An 18,057-nucleotide genomic window follows, 5' to 3' on the forward strand; every position below is an offset into this window, starting at 1 on the left:
ATTGTGTGATACGTTATTTTACTAGCCATGTTAGTATCACAATCAAAGTATGGAACAGAAAGTAAAATACTTTTGTTGAAATATTGGTAAACTTATAACCTCATGAATAAATTTACAAACAGTAAGACAATAAAACAAACAGCATATCTGTGATAACAGACTTTGATACAGAGTGTAAAAGAAAATATTAGAAAAGTAAAGACATTCTCCAACCTTAAAATGTAAAATTCACTGACCATTGACTACTAGTGTATCAATTACTTATGTTGATTAAAGGGATTGCCCAGAGGAAAATTTATTTTTGGCTTATAAAAGAGGAACATATTCTAAGATCCTGGTGAAATTTAAAAGTCTTATGTATCGAGTTTGACACATGAACATGTGAAGTTGAAATATTTTGTACCAAAATAGTTTGTTTTACCTTATTCTTAAACTTTATATTTTTGGACAATGTGAAAGGGGATGTGAAGTTATCATTACCCCAAGTGATTGTAATATGTATATATATTAATGCGTCCCGAGTTTGATGAAGAGAAGGTTCAAGTTATGGCACAATCTGAAACAATTTCAACTATCAATATCTCGAAACACAATGTCAGAATTGCATGCAAATTTCACCAGGATGCTACTGTAACTATATATTCTTTTTCATGATTCAAAAACAAAAGATCCTCTAAACTATTCTTTTAAAGCAGTATTTTTCTACTGCACTGAAAACTGTGCAAACTATGATTGCATAATTTCAATGATAAAACCTTTAATACACTCACTTTCACTCAAAGATTGCTCATGGGGACCATATTGAACCAGATGAGTGCTATCTGTTATCAATCAGAAGAGAAGCAAGCGCAAAGAACACTGCTCCAAAAAATACTAAAAAAATATTTAAATTGTAATCTGGAACAGAAATGTTAATGAGCTGTATTGTTGACAATATCTTCAGATTGAATACCAAAAAAGGATACCTGAGAATTTTGAACAATGCAGTGGATGATTTTTAATTATAGTTCATTGCTATGTGGCAGGAAGAAACAAAACCTGACAGATAGAAATTGAGAAAGAGAGTTCTCCATTTGAAATTTATGTTTATTCAGAAAATAGTAAAACTAGAATTTCCAATTTTGTATGTAAATTGTAAAAAAGTACAGAGGGAAGAATTTGTTGACAAGAGGGTTCATTACATGAAGAGATAATTATCATAAAACACTCCAAAAACATGTTGTTTTGTCTTCTCATTGATCCATGGAACGAGTGAGAGCTATTTGACACTATTTTATTCGTCATTGAATGTATGATTCGTCCATTGAGCCTAATGGTACAGTAGTCTTCATCAAGACATTTGGACTACACTGCTCCATCACCGCGATAACATATATACTTGCACTACGATCATACCATGCCAGGTGTTGAGAGCGTGTTTTTGATCGGCTATTGCACTCTAGCATTTTCTCTGCTAGTATAGATTAAAACTTCTTGAATGTGAGGGCGCACTCGAAGAACAATTTCACAGTAGTAGCGAAGGTCGCAATAGGCTAATGCAGATTTGCTGTACTACTACTAGGAAGCTTGAACAAGACTATCCTAATGGCTACAGCTTGCAATTATGTAGGTTCTCCCTTAAACCTGTTCTCTAATTGATCTCCAGCGAGAGGAAAATGCCGATAGAAATGGATTGTTTTGTAGGAAAACTGTTATCAAATCTCAGGGGTGGAAATCTGTTCCTTTCGTGAAAGAATTGATTCTGTTTGTCTGAAGATCTCAACAGGATAAAATCTTGATGACCTACACAGAGATCAGGCAATCCATTTTGGTCAAATAGCAGGATCTCAACCTATAAACCAAATAACTTTTGGCAATATTGTTTAAAAATATAAAAGACAGTAGGACACATACATCAGTCAAGACACCTCTCGGAGTTGCTTCCATCAAGGTTTTATTTGTGAGGTAAACCAGTCAGGCAAGAACACATCTGAAGGGTCTTCCAGTAACCTCCAGGTTACGGTGGATGAATCTGGCCTTCTCTCAAACAAGTAAACTTTCCTGGGATAGAAATAACAAAAGAGGATTTGAGCACAGGTCACAAAACTGAATCCACAATATCAATTGATCAAGTTATGGCTTTTCAAAAATTAAATAGCTGGAAAAGAATTAGGTTAATAAACCTCATACACCTATTCAATGATACTTGACTTAAAGGAATAATGAAAGCAGGGATCAAATACAATTTATATTATTCAGTAACCTCAAAACTTCTAATATTCGATTTTTATGTGAACCGCTTGCTGTTTGATTGAATATGCTTGCTTTGAAAATTTCATCAATATGAAATTTTAAGCGTATTACGGAATCAATTGCGGCTTACTGTGCCGCCATTGTGGTGAGGCCTTAGGAGCCAATTTTCAAAGCAAGCGCATTCAGTCATACAGGAAGCGGTTAACCTAAAAATCAAATATTAGAGAGTTTTGAGGTTATTGAATTATAGAAAAATTGTCTTTGATCCCTGCCTTAGTTATTCCTTTAATTAAAAAAAAAAAAATGTAAATTCTTGATCCTAATATGAAATGACTGTTTACAACTCCTTCAGTAGTAGCAGATTATAAAACTACCTTTCATAGAGACACATGAACCATCACATCCAGACAGATATAAAAGTTATAAAAACTATGAGCCTGGAAAGGGGTAATTTTACGATGCTAAGCAGCCAAAATACGTATGTGGGAGAACCCAAAAGGATGTTTTGTACACTTCACAAGTTGGAAGGCCGTTTCAGATGGGAAAAGAGTGGATTTATCCTGGATGAAAATGCCTAGGTTTCCATGGTTACTATTTAATGCCACCACATTATCTATTCCACCGTAGCAGTATTGAATTAAAAAAGTTACTATTGTCTTTAAAGTAACTCTTTCTTCGGTAACAATTGTCCAGATATATGAAATAGGAGTATTAATTTGAAAACCAAAACAAAGCTGGCTTCCGTCAACAGACAGATGTTTTATCCCCCTCCTCCCCCACCCCCCTTCAGAAATAGATGAATATTGTTGCTGAAGATACTAGTTGCTTTAGATAGTGATTACTGAATAGCCGTTTTAAAGTAGAAAAGAAATAACAAAAGTTCAAAACTATACATTGATCAATCTGCCTCACAAAAACATCCTACTAGGATTGAAAAACCACTTCCTTTAGTATTGATAAAAAGTTAAACCAGAATGCAAAAATGCATTGTGGTTTCGATGATTTAACTTGAGCAGTTTTCTTCATGAATCTGACGTAAAGTATAGTGAGGGTGTACATGTTTACAAGCGTTTCACGATTGACCTCTGATGATCCCAAATGACCTCCACCAAAAACAATATACTTCTTTAACTCAATGTGTTACACACTAAATAAGATTGGAGGCCCAAGCTTTCAGTATTGAGATATCGTGTTTACAAGGTTTTCACAATTTCACCTCTGGTGACCCCAAATGACCTTTGACCTCCACCAAAAACTATAGGTTTTTGTAAATAATATGGTACTTCTACACACCAAATATGAAGTTAGTCCAACCTTCCTTTCTTGAGATATCGTGTTTACAAGCTGGGCGTCACAAACGTACTCACACATACATACACACATGCGCCATCTTGAATGCAAAGGTTACAATTGTCATCGAAACCAAAAATGAAGTAAAGAAATGTAAATTTTCTGATACTGAAGCACTTTTAGGCCAGTATGCATTTGCATTATAAAAGGTATGTATGAAGGAAAAAAGAAGGGAATATACAAAGAAAGACACTAAATTTTCTAATGCTCTTACTACAACAGATTGGGGAAATATATTTGTATAATAAATGACTTATTCAGAAATATGGAAAGATTTAAATTGTGCCTCTCATTCTGTTCCTCACCCATGAGATTTCTTAAAAAAAACTTACTTTGGATCATCGATAGTAACAACATGTCTAACGAAGGATAGAAACTGCTGACAAAAATTGAATGCGACAGCTCCGCTCCAATGATCCTGAGAGAAAAAGAAATTTAGGGTATTTAATTTTATTCATAATTTTACACCTGTACCCATTACTCTAGAACACTAACATTTACATATATCACAAAAAGATATTTTCCTGAGATGAAGACAAAATCAAATAATTTACTTTCTAAGATAGAAAAAGCAGAGAGGAGTGAAGGTGGGGTTGCACCAACTTCTTCTTTATGTCTTGTCCATACTTTCCACCAATATGGCGAAATATATGTGAGAAAATGGAAACAATTTTAAAAAAGCGGGATAAATGTGATAGTTCATTAAGTGAAAGCTGTGACGTTCCAACAAACATTATAGCAAGAAGAACAGTACACAAAATACAATGCAACGTTAAAAAACTTATGAAAGAAAGACTTTTCTTTTATTAAACCTAAAACAATACAGTTTATATGGTGGCCCTGAAGGGACAGACAAGTTATAGACTCACTGTGTTAGAATAACAAAACAAAATATAAAAAATACAGTATTTGTCGGGTTAACAGGTTACTACGGTATGAAATCTTGCTGTAGAATTGCATGTAACTTGCCAACTTGTCAAAAGTATGATACTTGTCAAGTTACTGAATTATGTTAACCTTACATCTTGACAAAAATCATCAAACGGACAAGTTGCTGCATGTCATGTGACTTGACAGCATATCAAAAATAGGAAACTTGTCGAGTTGACAAGTTACGATATGATGATATCTTGACGAAAATTATCAAACAGTCGAGTTTGTGTAACTGGACAATATGTCAAAGACACTGATAAATCTTGAGCTGACAACTTACTTATGGGTTCAAAACAAACTGTTGAGTTGCTGGTTTGCATGTAACTTGTCATGTAAAATGTCAAAAGAAAAAAGAATTTTGTCAGGATGTTACATTAGCAAATATTCTCAAACTTGACAAATATTGGTGTTTCTGACTTTGTTGTCAAGTTGCTTGCAACACAGGAACTTTGTCAATTGGGCAATTCTTTGTCAAGATGTGTTAGCGTGTCAACTTGGCAAATATCATATTTTTAACAGGTTGTCAAGTGATGTGCAAAGCTGCAACTCGAAAAATTTCATAATATTTGTAAACAAACTGTTTTGCTTTTCAGTGTTACAAAAACATGCATAAAACTATATTAAAGTCTGTAATTTGTCTGTCCGGCATTTTTAGAAACACCATACAAAGCATTATGTCACTCTATATAGCAGTGCAAGCCGTAACAAAGTCGAAGTAAAAGTGACACCACTGAAAAGTAATTTCAGCTTACTCTGGAATCTCTTGGCATCTGAAGAGTTTGGAAAGATTTTAACCTCTTGACGACCCCATCATCATCTCTGAAACCACAGATTACCTCCGGAATACCAACCAGAAAGGACTGAGCCCACCATTTGATAAGCTTAAACCTGAACATAAAAGAAGGTAAAGAGATTAACTTGTCGTATTATGTTTTTTTTTAAATTTTTTACTCAAATTGTATTGTTGTAAATTTATGTGGAAATAGATATATATTCAATTCGGTTCAATTAGAATAGAACTGATTTGATTGAATTACCCACAACATGGTTCATTATTTAAATGTTCTGAATTTAAGGTCTCTTCTACCACAGATCTGTTTTTAGAATCTGTTATTAGAATCAGTGTTATATTAAGTTGACATGTGATTGGTCCTGTAATAAGACCAATGTACTGTATCTGGAACCGTTAGTTACTATCTTAAAGTGGGAATAATTTATCTGGTATGGCAGTGTGATATGATATGCAAACTGGGCAAAAAATGTTTGTAAACAAATGGTACAGATGTTTTGCACATTCTGAAGCAAGAATGATAGCATTTTTTTCAGTACTTCATGACAAATTAGTCATAAAGCTCAAGCTATTTAAAAATGTCTGCTGCCCATGTTGCATGATTAGCTTGTGTTTTAATTGAGAGATGCGGCCTGTAATCCTTACTGCTCAGGGTCAGTTCTTCGCTGTTTTATAATTAAAAGAATAGTCCAGGTGAAATTTCTTTTTGATATGTTACAGAGGAACATAATCTTAGCATTTTAGTGAAATTTGCATTCAATTCCTATGTACAGTTTTTGAGATATTGACAGTTGAAGTTATCTGATATTCTACCAAAAGTGAACTTGAAGCAAACAGGTGTGATGTCATAGTTGCACAATGACAAATAATGTTTTGATTTTTCTTTCTTTATTTTTCAGTCTATTGATTTGACTTTGAATTGGATAACGTTACTAGTTTGTCTAAAGGGGATGTGAAGTTTATAAATTACCAATACCTATGGTACATTCACATTATGGATGCATCCAAATGTGGAGTATAAAATTAAACGTAAATTTTAAAGGAAAACAAAACATTATTTATAAGTGTGCAACAATGACATCACACTTGTTTGCTCCAAGTTCACATCTGGTGCGAAAGGTGGCAACTTCAAATGTCAATATCTCAAAAACGGTGCATAGGAATTGAATGCAAATTTCACCAGAATGCTTAGATTATGTTCCTCTTTTTACATATCAAAAAAGGACTATTCTTTTAAATGGACTTGACAAGGAGGGGCTGGAAAGGTGAGTTATGGGGAGTACCTTTTCTAGGCGATTAATGCTACTCTTTACTGAAACCAAACAGGACTCAATCTGATCGGGGAAGGTTAAATTACACAAGTCGATTATTCTTCTCAAGCTGTCAAATGAGAAAAAAAGAAAATATTGCAAAAACCTGTAGAAATTTCTTTCATTTCTTGGATTGAACCACTGTCTACTGGTTTTCAGCTCCACATAATTTTGCGGTGGCTTCTTAGATGATTCTGCTCGGATGCAATCTACTTCGCCCCCATAGAGCAATCGATGCTTGCTCAGGTTCGACCTCACCACAGAACAGAAGGCATCATGATTGTTTACCGGTTCAGAAGTGTCAGGCTCGCCGTCCTTTTGATCTATGGAGAAAGGGAGAGAATCCACTCTGATAGTCAGAAGAGAAATATTCCATGTTTAAAATTAATCAATTTGTCGTACGCTGCCGGGTATCCAATCTGACATTTGCTTTCGAGGGTACCGGCTACATGAAGATTAGCTTTTAGCCAATTTAAAAGTAGTCAGTATAGGCCCCGAATTATAGCACGCTATAATTTGCTAGAAGTTTTCAAAAAGTACTTTCCTGGAGGTCTTTACTCTCCAAAATGTTCTCAGACATTTTCAAGGAACACACAAGATGACTGAATGTCCCAGTGAGAACAATTTCCTCGAAGGTTGTAATAAAAACAGTTTAAGAATTTTGATACAAAGGTGACCATATATGAATATCTAGCATATTTGGGGCCAATACAGCATACCTTTAACTTAAGACTTATGTATGCCTGTAGTAAGTATCTTCTCTAGTTAGGTTTGTCATGGCAGGCTTAGTGCTATCAATGTATCCTTAAAGGCATTGAAGACTTGCCCCAAACTGTGTGTCGCCCTCTGAAAAAAGGTAACTTTCCGTTGCTTGCAAGTAAATTTTTCTTCTTGTCGCTACAAAATGCAGACAGTAATGAAACGTGATACCTTGTTATCTTTTATCTGGACTTGAGATCAAGGAGTTCTATAACAACTCCATGCTGAGATGTCCATCGCTGCTATGGACAGTGTTGTGGGTATTGACTGTAGCTGCATGTATTGACTGTACACTAGTGTCTAATTACCGACTGTAGCAAGCTGTGTGTGTATTTTCTGAGATCGATGGTGGTGTCTAACACTTCTGTTTCACCTCATTCTAAACTAGGTCAGATTACCGGCATCAGAAGTTGCTTTGTGCGCGAGTCTTCACTCCCTTTAATTGTATATCATACCACACACAATAAACTTACCACAAGTCACATACTGTTCAAATTTATAACCCCAATAACTCATCTCCTTTTCACGTTCGTTCATCTCATTCCTTCTCTTCTCATTTTCCGCTGTTTCGACCTCGCTCATGTAATACGTCCCACCAAATAGCGTTACAGCCATTGACCAAGAATCCTTCTGGAACGGAGTACAAATTATTTTAGTGAGGTGACCCCTCCACATCAGGAAATCTGTATTTAAGCTGCAAATGAATGACAAAGAAAGTTATAAATTATCTACACCAGTATAAAACTATTCATTTAAAAAGTCCACTTAAGAAAGGTTGCAACAAAATAACATGCATTTCAATGTACTATTTTGTAAGTAGCTTTTCAGAAAACCAACCTTACAGGAATTTTTTCAGGTGCTACACAGACTATACAGGTTATTTAGTTAGCTGTTCAGATGCAACACAAACTAAAATCTAATCTAACAAATCTTAAAGGTCATCAGTATTGCCCTAAACTATTAGCATGTTAAAAAATTGCTAAAAGTTTCCAAAAGTACTTTTCTGGAAGTTCTGAAATTATTGGCAGACATTAAGGAATGTTCCATTGGACAATTAAATGTCTCGGTGAATCAAAATGTTTATTGAAAACTGAGTTACCTGTGACCAGTACTTGAGTTTAGCATATTTTGGGTGAATGTATGTACTTATAACCTTTAATAATATCACAAACGTATTCACAGTACATTACAAAAGTTTTGCAATCACAAATGGTGTTGGGTTCTACCCTTTGTTCTCTGTTGTGCATACAAGGTTAAATAAGACACTTTCTTACAACAGCTTTACCCAATTTGCATAGGAATCAAATAATAAAGGTATAAATTGCTAGATTCAAAACGTGTTTTGCATCTTTACTTACCACATTTAACAAAGTCTATATGTTTGATTGTAACATCCTATTAACATTACATGAAATAAGTTTCATACTAAAGTGTTTTTCACAAAATTAAAACAGATAGGCTACATATATAACAGTCAAGTATATTTTAATGACGTTGGACCTATTATGACACACTTTCAGAAATATCATGATTTTACCAAAGCAACGGAAATGAGACCAAACTTGAAGTGCACTAGCAGGTGTCCTTATGTGGTTTCCATAGAATTTTCTTATTGTACCCATTTTATTTCCATTAAAACAAAGGATAGTATTTTAACTTATTTAAAATCATCCAAGTTATCCCCGGAAGCATTCTTTTTTAGTAGACTGCGTCACAATAGGTCCCCGTTTTAAAAACATTTTCATGAGGATACTGCCATGGAAATTGCCCATAGTTTTGTCTGCTTGCTGTCAAAATATTAAAAATGTAGATATTCATGTTGGTAATATATTTTCAAAGGCTAGATATGCAGAAATTAGAGAAATTTGATTCAGCAAGTAAACTTTGCCAAGTTTAGTTGTGAGTGTCCCACAATGCTACAATAATTCATCCTCCCTGTAACAAACCTTTTTATTGAGCCATCTTCATTGGCAGTAAACTGTTCTTTGTTCATTAAAACCCATCGTAGAAGATTGTCAAGTCTTTCCTTGATATCATCATCCTTCCTAATAAACTTTCCATAGCCATGTCTTAAATCAAAGTTAACTTTTTGGTCATCTTTAGGAATATAAAACTTGAGTTTTCTTGAGTCATTGTACACGTTTCTTTCTCCATCTTCGCTGGCATCTAGAGAGAATTGACCTACTTCCCGTGGTTCAGAAAAATTAGGAAAAGCAGCATCATATCTTGAGTGAGGAAAAACTGGAAAGCTGGACTTATTATCCTTGTTGCTATGACTACTGCCAGAATCCTTTCGTTTTTGTGCTGGACCCTCATTTTCCGATTCCAATGTTCTGGTCCTTTTCATATTGGTCAAAGGAATCTATTTACAAATCCACTGAGAGAAACCTGTGAGATAAAAATAATAAATTGTTCAATTCAATTAACAAAATGACTGTTTCCACGATCACCTGGACTCAAGTAAGTTTGTAGAAGCATTTACGGGCTGCTTTAATGAACTACCAATTCCATATATGGTATCTCACCTCATCAGGTCTTTATGTATGTGTGTGGGGGGGGAGGAGGGGGGGTACGGGGAGAATTCTATCAAGAAGCCCTGTTCATTAGCAAATGAAATCTATAAAAGAACCAGGCTTCCAATTATATGAGTTGATACATTCCTCACCCACTCAAACCTTTATGCCTGGTTGACATACATGCCAATGTACAGGAATAGGAATGTGAGCGCCAGCAGGTACAGTAGCTTCAAGTACTCTAAGGCTAGGCCTAAGTTAGGATACACATACGACGTATACCAGCTAGTCTAGTACAACTAAGATACCTTGTAACTTGCTTGTAAGTTGTAGTTGTACGTTTATTCATTAATTCGCTTTGAAAGTTGTCTCTACTCGTAAGTCTCATTACTTCTTCCGTGGGCTAATCCTCATGACTTTCAAATCGTGTTCGTCGCGTTTGCATGTTCTTGGAACAAAGTCAAAGAGTTGTTTTTTTATACCAATTCTGTGGAACAAGTGTATAGTTCGATCGAACGTTCGTAGCTTTCATGGCTTTGTGCGACCTAAAGTTAAGCTTTGGCGGGGATTCCCAGAGGGTGCACAAGAAAAAACAACCTTTGCTAAGATTAAAATACATATATACGGTAAACTTTACTACCCATTATTGAAACTTTGACAAATTACTTCTTAAACTCATTATTTCATATTTGTCAGTAAGATTTAAAATGCACTGGAAAATATTACCACTGGAACGTCCATCAGGCAGACTTCAAAGCTCAGAAGTGAATCATTCAATTGACAAGCTATGGTACTGCTTCAATAGTCACTAACACTCTTCTGTTGTATTTCACCACTCTTGCTGTGCTACAGTGAAACAAAATACTACTCACTTTCCAGCAACCGTTGTCAATCGCATTGAAATGGATCTCGACAATAATTTGAAGAGTGTGAAGCACAAAATAGTTATTTTATCTGGAAAAGGTGGTGTTGGTAAAAGCACTGTCGCCACCCAAATAGCATTATCTCTAAAACAGCAGGGACTAAAGGTACATCTTTGCTTACAACATATCACTTCATCACACATACCTGTTTCGCGACGACATGACTTGCGTTCTTACAAATGTACACAAAACTATTAAGAACTTACCTTGGGCCTAACGTTAGAGATCAAGAACTATGCTATATTGTATAACTTCGTCAGATTATATGCCTCATTTTGGACTAGGGTATTGTCACTGTTAGTAAAATGACAGTGAATACCAGGCAGAATCCACTCAGTAGTAAAAATAGTATAGGCTAGGGATCTTTCCTTCTATTTAAGCTAGTGCTTCTGTGGGTTATGTTTAGTTTAGTTAAGTTTAGAGACCAAGGATCAGGAAGCCTAACACTAGTTACACTCTCCATCTCTGCATACTTGTGATTATTTCTAGCATTGGTACTCACTGTTTTGAGTCAAGAACCAAACAATACAACCTCTATGGAAAGTTCAGAGGCGAATAAATGATTTTATCATGAAGTATGTGGCCCAGGTGCTGTTGAGGCTGGGGGTGTGCCATCAGAAATAGGAATAGGATAATTATGTTACAATAAGTGCAATTACAAAGCCCTTTTCCCCCAGTAAGAAGCCATGGATAACCACAATCAAAATGCCTATTTTCCCAATAGTATGTTACTGAATTACAGTAACGATTATTTTATCATGATAGCTTTACAAATTTTGCCTTCAGCAATTCAAAGTAGGCTAATTTTATTCCTTCAAGTTTACAGAACTAGCAAATAATGTTAGACACTATTTTTTAACTTTCTTTCTTTCTTCCATCACTGGTTAGGTTGGGGTACTGGATGTTGATCTGTGTGGTCCAAGTATTCCTCGGATGTTGAATGTGGAGGATAAAGATATTCATCAGAGTTCTCAAGGGTAAACTTTTCCAAGAAATAAGATTTGTACATGTAATCATCAACCATTTGCTTATTACTGATTGACATCTTTGAAATTGTAAAAGAAATGTTAAAGGTGTAAGTTGGCAACACAGGCATTGCCTTGAACTAAAAATGAACAGCACCATCTGTCCTATTGTGTCTGACAGACAACTCTCATGCTCAGTGACTTTTTGAAATTAGATGTTAATTTCATTTCCTTTTTATTTATTTATTTGTTTTCTCACAACATTCAGGTGATAATAATACATATAAAGTAACCCAATAAAACCCCCAAATATACAAAGAGTTGTGAAAGGAAGTGCTCTAAAAAACCTTTATGGCTTAACGAGTAGAGCACTCCCTATACTTAACAATGAAAATATACAAAAAAATATGTCTCTAAACAAGAAAGAAAAAAAAAAAGAAGAGAAAAAAAAGAAAAACCCTGACCCTGTCCCTGACTCCACTCAAAACCTCCCGACCCCTGTCACGACTTTCCCACCTTTCCCCACCCATAACTCCCAGCTGAAATCCAACCCATCCACCCAAAAAAATATCCCATTCCTATCCTCACCCAACAACTGTTGAAACTAATGACAGAAAAAAGGTACATGACATTATCATACAAATATCAATAGTTGTTTAAAAGGGCCTTAATTTGTTTTTTATAAAGAGTGGAAGCCAGCTTCTAGATTTCAAATCATCTGATAGGGCATTCCAAACTCTAATTGAACGGTTTCGTACATTTAGTTATTAAATGGATGAGGGGTACAGATTTATTGTTAACATAATTATTAAAAGTATTCTCCCTGTTGAAATGGTGTTGAAAAACTATACAGCCTTTTTTGTACCATTGTCTCAGCCAACCATTTAAATTTAATAGAAATAGATATTTAGAACATCTTTTCATTCCTAAACTTGTTGTTAGTGCTATCTTCAAGAGTTCACTCAGGGTATTGCATTATAAAAGTATTAATTTGATTAAATTTCTTCTCTTATATAAATATTGTGTATGTTTAGTAACTATATGGTAATTACCCTAATGATTTGATGGCAATAAAAATTTTAACCCCAAAGTATGACATGCAAAATTAGTTTTTGCTCTACTTTTCCTCTATTTTAGATGGGTTCCTGTTTACCCTGATCCTAGCCAAACATTAGCTGTCATGTCCATTGCCTTCCTCTTGAACAAGAAAGATGATCCTGTGGTGTGGAGAGGTCCAAAAAAGAATGGTAGGAATTTAATAATGATAAAAATTATAATCTAGTATAAGTATATATACTCTAGTAATACTAGTAATAAGTATATTCTCTAGTAAAAGAGGAGTGTTAGCTCAGTGGTAAACGCCGGTGCCTTTCAATCATAAGGTCCCGAGTTCGAGTCACTCCAAGATTAATGTATGTCGTCCAGTTACAGAGTTCAAAATAAAATAAAACTGTTAGCAAACTGCTTATCCACTAGAGAGCCTGTGTAAGAGAATGTGTAAAAGTAAGTTGGCCTGACGTTTCGATCCTAGCAGGATCTTATTCAGAGGCCAAATGACAAGTAACAGTAACAGAAGGGACAAAAACATGCACAGAATACAGTTACAGAGCTGTTGACAATTGACAATTCATAATCGTGGACGTTAAATATGAATCTAAGAGACTGACTTCAGTCAGCTTGCGGCTTTGATAAGCCAATGATGGCTTCTTCGCGAGATCTAAAATATATGCATACATAATCATAATCCAAACCAAACTATTTTACTCCATTGAACCTCCAACAGATGCACAGTATCACATGTATCATTGTTTGTATCATAGGAAGAGGGAATAGCTCACCAACTTCTGTCGTTTTTCTTCTGCAGCGATGATCAAACAGTTTTTATCCGATGTTGTTTGGGGTGACCTCGACTATCTCATCATAGATACTCCTCCAGGTATTTTGCTTTCCAAACTTGTAGTACTCAAGTCGGTACTCATACTCGAGTCGATACTCAAGTACATTTTTCCTTTTGTACTCATACTGGAACTCAGAGAATGCAAATTTCATTCACTTTTACTCCGGGCTTTGTACTCTCACTGGTACACTCATACTCATGACTTTGTGCTCCCGATAAAAGGCGGATGTTTTCTAATAATTATCTTCAGGACTTGCTCAATGTTTTGGGGTTTTGACAGTCTGTTGTTTTGAGAAAGTACTTCTGTTAACATCTGTCAAAGAAGGCGAGAAGTAAGTTTTACAAAGAGTACCATAAAGTCAATTCTCCTGAAGTAATCAATACAATTTCAAATAGAAAACATAAGAAGTTTTTCTTTAAAATGTCAAATAACTTGTTTCAAGTTTAAAAATGCATTGAAAAGTTTTTGCAAAGGTTTTCTAATTTAATCCATTTGTACTATCGTTTATATGGGGAGACAGGTTTCTAGCTGGTTGTGATTGCAGAAAACCATCCTGCCAATGTCTCTTGAGGTTAAGCTTATTTCCGTTCTCAGCGAAAATAATCACCCTCAATATGCGGATAATAATCACTCACAGTGGATGGATGAGAGTACTGTATGATGCTTTAAACTGACAAATATCTTCTTTTATCCTGCATTGTATTCAAATCTTTAACAATTGTTTCCATCATTTTAATGTTTTTTTTTCATTCTTTTCTTCTCCTTTTTCTTTAATTTTACGTTTCTGATGTTTAAGTCGTCACATTCTTTTATGATTTCCTTTTGTATATTCTCACTTTTTTAATGTATGCTATTTATACTTTATTGTAAGCATATGTTTACCCTTTCAGGGATATGGTAAAGTTGGAATCAATCAAATCCATCACCCAATACCCTGTTTATATCTATTCAGTGCTTTGTAATCTTTGACCTTCCTTTATCCTTGGACAGGTACATCAGATGAACACATAACTGTCGTGGAGGGTCTTCAGGGTTATAATCCAGATGGTGTCGTACTAGTCACAACTCCACAGGTATCTATGTTGATAGATTTGAGTCTTGCGAGATGAAATATTTTATCTCGTTAGGTGGAAGGCATTATGGCTACAAGAAACTCTTACAAAGTTACCGTTTGAAACTACACACTCTCCCTGTCGAGATATAATTCATATTAAGAAATAGTGAAGTAACTGTGTATGAAAATCAAGATTCATATTCCTGGCTATCCCAATGTGTAGCCTCCTCGTGTCTCTTCCCTTTGTTGAATGGTCCACCATCGGTGAAATCTAATATGTGAATAGGTCAAGCTTGGTTTACACCATGTTGCACCATGTTACACCATGTCATTTCTTAATTGCACTATAAATGAAATATTGCACTGTAAGAGCTAATATGTGTATAGCGATTCAGGTTTGCAAACAAGCATTGCTCATTATATTCTTCCATTAATAACAGTTCAAGCTTGGTTTACACCATGTAACACCATGTAATTTCTTAATTGCACTATAAATGAATTATTACACTGATATGAAATAGAGTACAAAATACTGGATAAGACTGATAACTATCACATGTTGGAGCTGAATTATTTTTGGAAGGAAACTCAAGCAATGGAGAAATTATTTTCTAAAAGATGTACGTGAAAGCAGATGAAAATTTGTTTTGTAGCGGTTGGAAATGGAAACTAATACTGACATAACCCTCATTTTGCTTGTAGGCTGTTGCTGTTGGCGATGTCAGAAGAGAGCTTACCTTCTGCAGGAAAACCAAGTTACCTGTTCTCGGTGTCGTGGAAAATATGAGCGGATTCGTCTGTCCGCATTGCGCAGTGAGTATAGAAATTTTCTAGTCAATGTAAAAATATGGACGTGAAAAAATGGATTTGTTCTGTTGGTCATGGTCTTTCATGTTTGTATGTTTGTGCTTGTCAATGTGGGTTATTTTTTGTTGTTGTCAAATACATAGTCTTTTCCATGAATGTGTTTAAAAATAGAGACAATTATCCAGCCATAATAGCTTCAATATGTCAGGGCCGTAATGAGCATATATTTAGTTTTACGAAGGATTTTTGTCAAGTACCCGCTCCCTTATAAAAGAATACATATTTGGCGATGTTATACAAATAAATTATGCAATCATTTCTAAGCTAATTTGTTTAGTAGACAAGCTTTTATTCATGTATTCAGTTTGTAGGTATGGTACATGTTAAGGGTAGTTCCTAACCAAAGTCAACGTATTAACATTTGCCATTGTATTTTGACAATTTTATTTTACAGGAATGTTCTAATGTGTTTTCCAAAGGAGGGGGAGAGGCACTAGCCAGAGAATTCAACATTCCTTTCTTAGGTAAGGATCATGATAAGTCTTACATTGTTTCCATCATTTTTAAAAAAAAAAACAAGGATAATTGCCAGCCAGTATTTGGATATTTTTTATATCAATGATCTTACAGGGAGGATGAGATATTTTAGTCCCTATCCCAGTTGGGCAATATACAGCAAATGTCAGTTGCCATAGCAACAGTGGCCATGGTAATGGTTAATTTTCCTGAGTAGCTACTCTGGGGGAGTCACCAATGGTGGGATATCCCAGGGTGACTGGAACCCCATGAATGAGGGAGTGGTCAAAATGTGTCGGTGTGTGTTTGTGGTTGTCTTTGTCTGTGCTGTGTCAAACCTCCTAAATGGCTGGCCGATTTTCTTCAAACTTGGTGGGAAGGTACCCTGTGTCTCTTCCTTTCATATATATATTTTATATATATATCTAATTTTGAGGGACTGTGAACTGCAGATGCAAGCTTTAGAACACACTGATATCTTTGGATTATCTTTTACAGGTTGTGTTCCCTTGGATCCACAACTGTCAGAGTGTTTGGAAAATGGACAGAGCTTTGTGGAAGCCTTCTCATCCTCTCCTTCAGCTCAGATTTTAAACAAGATTGCTGAAACTCTTCACCAAAGAACTGCAATGAATGGTTCTATCTCTTGACAAATGAGGACTATGGTGGCTCGGAGGTGACATCTCTATTGTGACAAATGGAATTCAACATTTCTTATGATACCGTAAAAGGTTCTATCTCCTTGTCATTACCAATGACTATTAACGTTGGCATGGTGGCTCATATGTTGCACCTCTATATCATGACTAATGAACGTAAACTTTTCTCACGGTAGCTTAGAGGTTCCATCTCTGTATCATGACAAATGAGTGTTAACATTTGTATGGCAGATCAGTGGTACATCTCTATATTGTGACAAAGGAGAGTTAATATTTTTTATAGTATTTCAGAGGTTCCATCTGTATATCACAAGAACTAAGTATTAAGCTATTGTGCCTCAGAAATTTAATTTCTGTACCATGACAAATGAATATGAACAATGGTATGGCAGCTCAGAGGTTCCATCTCTGTATCATTAAAATGAGTTTGAAGATAAATTATGGTAACTTCAGTGCTCGAAATCATTTAACAAGAGTGTTAGCAATCAAAATTGTATGTTGTAGCTTCAAGAGTACTACTCTAGACCCTCTAGCACAATGTTGGAAAATGTCAACACAAATAATGAACACAGCAGCATTCCTCTAATCATTGTCAATATTTTGCTCAGAAACTTTTCCCAAACTTACAACCTTTGACACAATCATATGATGAAATTATCAAACACTGAAGCAGTTTGTATCACACATTAGAGTTCTGGCATCTGAGAAGTGAAATGAAATCTAAGCTAAGAACCCCCCCCCCCCCAACCTTTCCTACCCTGTTGTTTGAATTAGAAATGTTGCTCTTTGATCTGTAAGTTAACATCTTAGACAGTACACCTATGGTTAAGTAAGGTGATTTTTTTCTTGACAGGACTCTTGAATTCTCTGCTTAGATGCTGCATATTACATATTAGTTTTCAACCTTCTATGAACTGCAAATTCGTATTGAATGACATAATGGAAACCAGCATTTATCACAGAATCAAGATAGTCACGTTTTGTTGTACATTGTTATCATGACTACGACGTACCAGCATTTCTATCTTTCTTCATACTTGTTCTAAAGCTACATCACTCAAAACGGTGATTAGTTTCAGTGCATAGGTCTGTACGTTAAGGTACTTAGTAGATTGTTAAGCTATAAGACAGTGTAAAACATAATTAGCTATTTGTCCTTGAAGTACAGTCATTTCTGTCAACTGGTTTCACCAGCATTATCACAACTATTGTGGCTCTGTGCTTTTGTCAGTAGGAACATTTCCATTAATTTGTTGTGCATTGGTAGAAACTTTCATTTCTTATATCTGTATATTAAATCAGTCCAATGTTTTTTGAGCTGAGTTTGAGTATATTTTGGTATACCATA

At 35.2% G+C, this 18,057-nt stretch overlaps 2 protein-coding genes across 6 annotated transcripts; one reads left to right on the forward strand and one right to left on the reverse strand.

Annotated features, from left to right (window-relative positions):
* Positions 1 to 677: 677 nt before the first annotated feature.
* Positions 678 to 10,721, reverse strand: LOC139959366 (decapping and exoribonuclease protein-like). 3 transcript variants are annotated; one of them, XM_071956913.1, is made up of 8 exons: positions 10,285 to 10,377; positions 10,196 to 10,225; positions 9,321 to 9,762; positions 7,848 to 8,068; positions 6,722 to 6,938; positions 5,268 to 5,403; positions 3,915 to 4,000; positions 678 to 2,040 (listed from the first exon to the last, which is right to left on the reverse strand). In XM_071956913.1, exons 3-8 carry the CDS (start codon positions 9,719 to 9,721, stop codon positions 1,926 to 1,928), a joined length of 1,176 nt encoding a protein of 391 aa, XP_071813014.1. In that variant the 5' UTR covers positions 9,722 to 9,762; positions 10,196 to 10,225; positions 10,285 to 10,377; the 3' UTR covers positions 678 to 1,925. The 3 variants fall into 3 exon arrangements, with proteins under 3 accessions (XP_071813014.1, XP_071813015.1, XP_071813016.1); XM_071956914.1 differs by lacking the exons at positions 10,196 to 10,225; positions 10,285 to 10,377 and adding an exon at positions 10,614 to 10,721; XM_071956915.1 differs by having other exon boundaries at positions 10,208 to 10,346.
* Positions 10,383 to 18,020, forward strand: LOC139959370 (cytosolic Fe-S cluster assembly factor NUBP2 homolog). 3 transcript variants are annotated; one of them, XM_071956924.1, is made up of 8 exons: positions 10,383 to 10,513; positions 11,699 to 11,787; positions 12,913 to 13,022; positions 13,640 to 13,711; positions 14,664 to 14,746; positions 15,430 to 15,540; positions 15,989 to 16,058; positions 16,549 to 18,020. In XM_071956924.1, exons 1-8 carry the CDS (start codon positions 10,418 to 10,420, stop codon positions 16,698 to 16,700), a joined length of 783 nt encoding a protein of 260 aa, XP_071813025.1. In that variant the 5' UTR covers positions 10,383 to 10,417; the 3' UTR covers positions 16,701 to 18,020. The 3 variants fall into 3 exon arrangements, with proteins under 3 accessions (XP_071813025.1, XP_071813026.1, XP_071813024.1); XM_071956925.1 differs by lacking the exon at positions 10,383 to 10,513 and adding an exon at positions 10,637 to 10,677; XM_071956923.1 differs by lacking the exon at positions 10,383 to 10,513 and adding an exon at positions 10,691 to 10,915.
* The last annotated feature ends 37 nt before the right edge of the window (positions 18,021 to 18,057 follow it).

This window comes from Apostichopus japonicus, chromosome 19 (assembly GCF_037975245.1).
Source record: "Apostichopus japonicus isolate 1M-3 chromosome 19, ASM3797524v1, whole genome shotgun sequence".
Classification (NCBI taxonomy): domain Eukaryota; kingdom Metazoa; phylum Echinodermata; class Holothuroidea; order Aspidochirotida; family Stichopodidae; genus Apostichopus; species Apostichopus japonicus.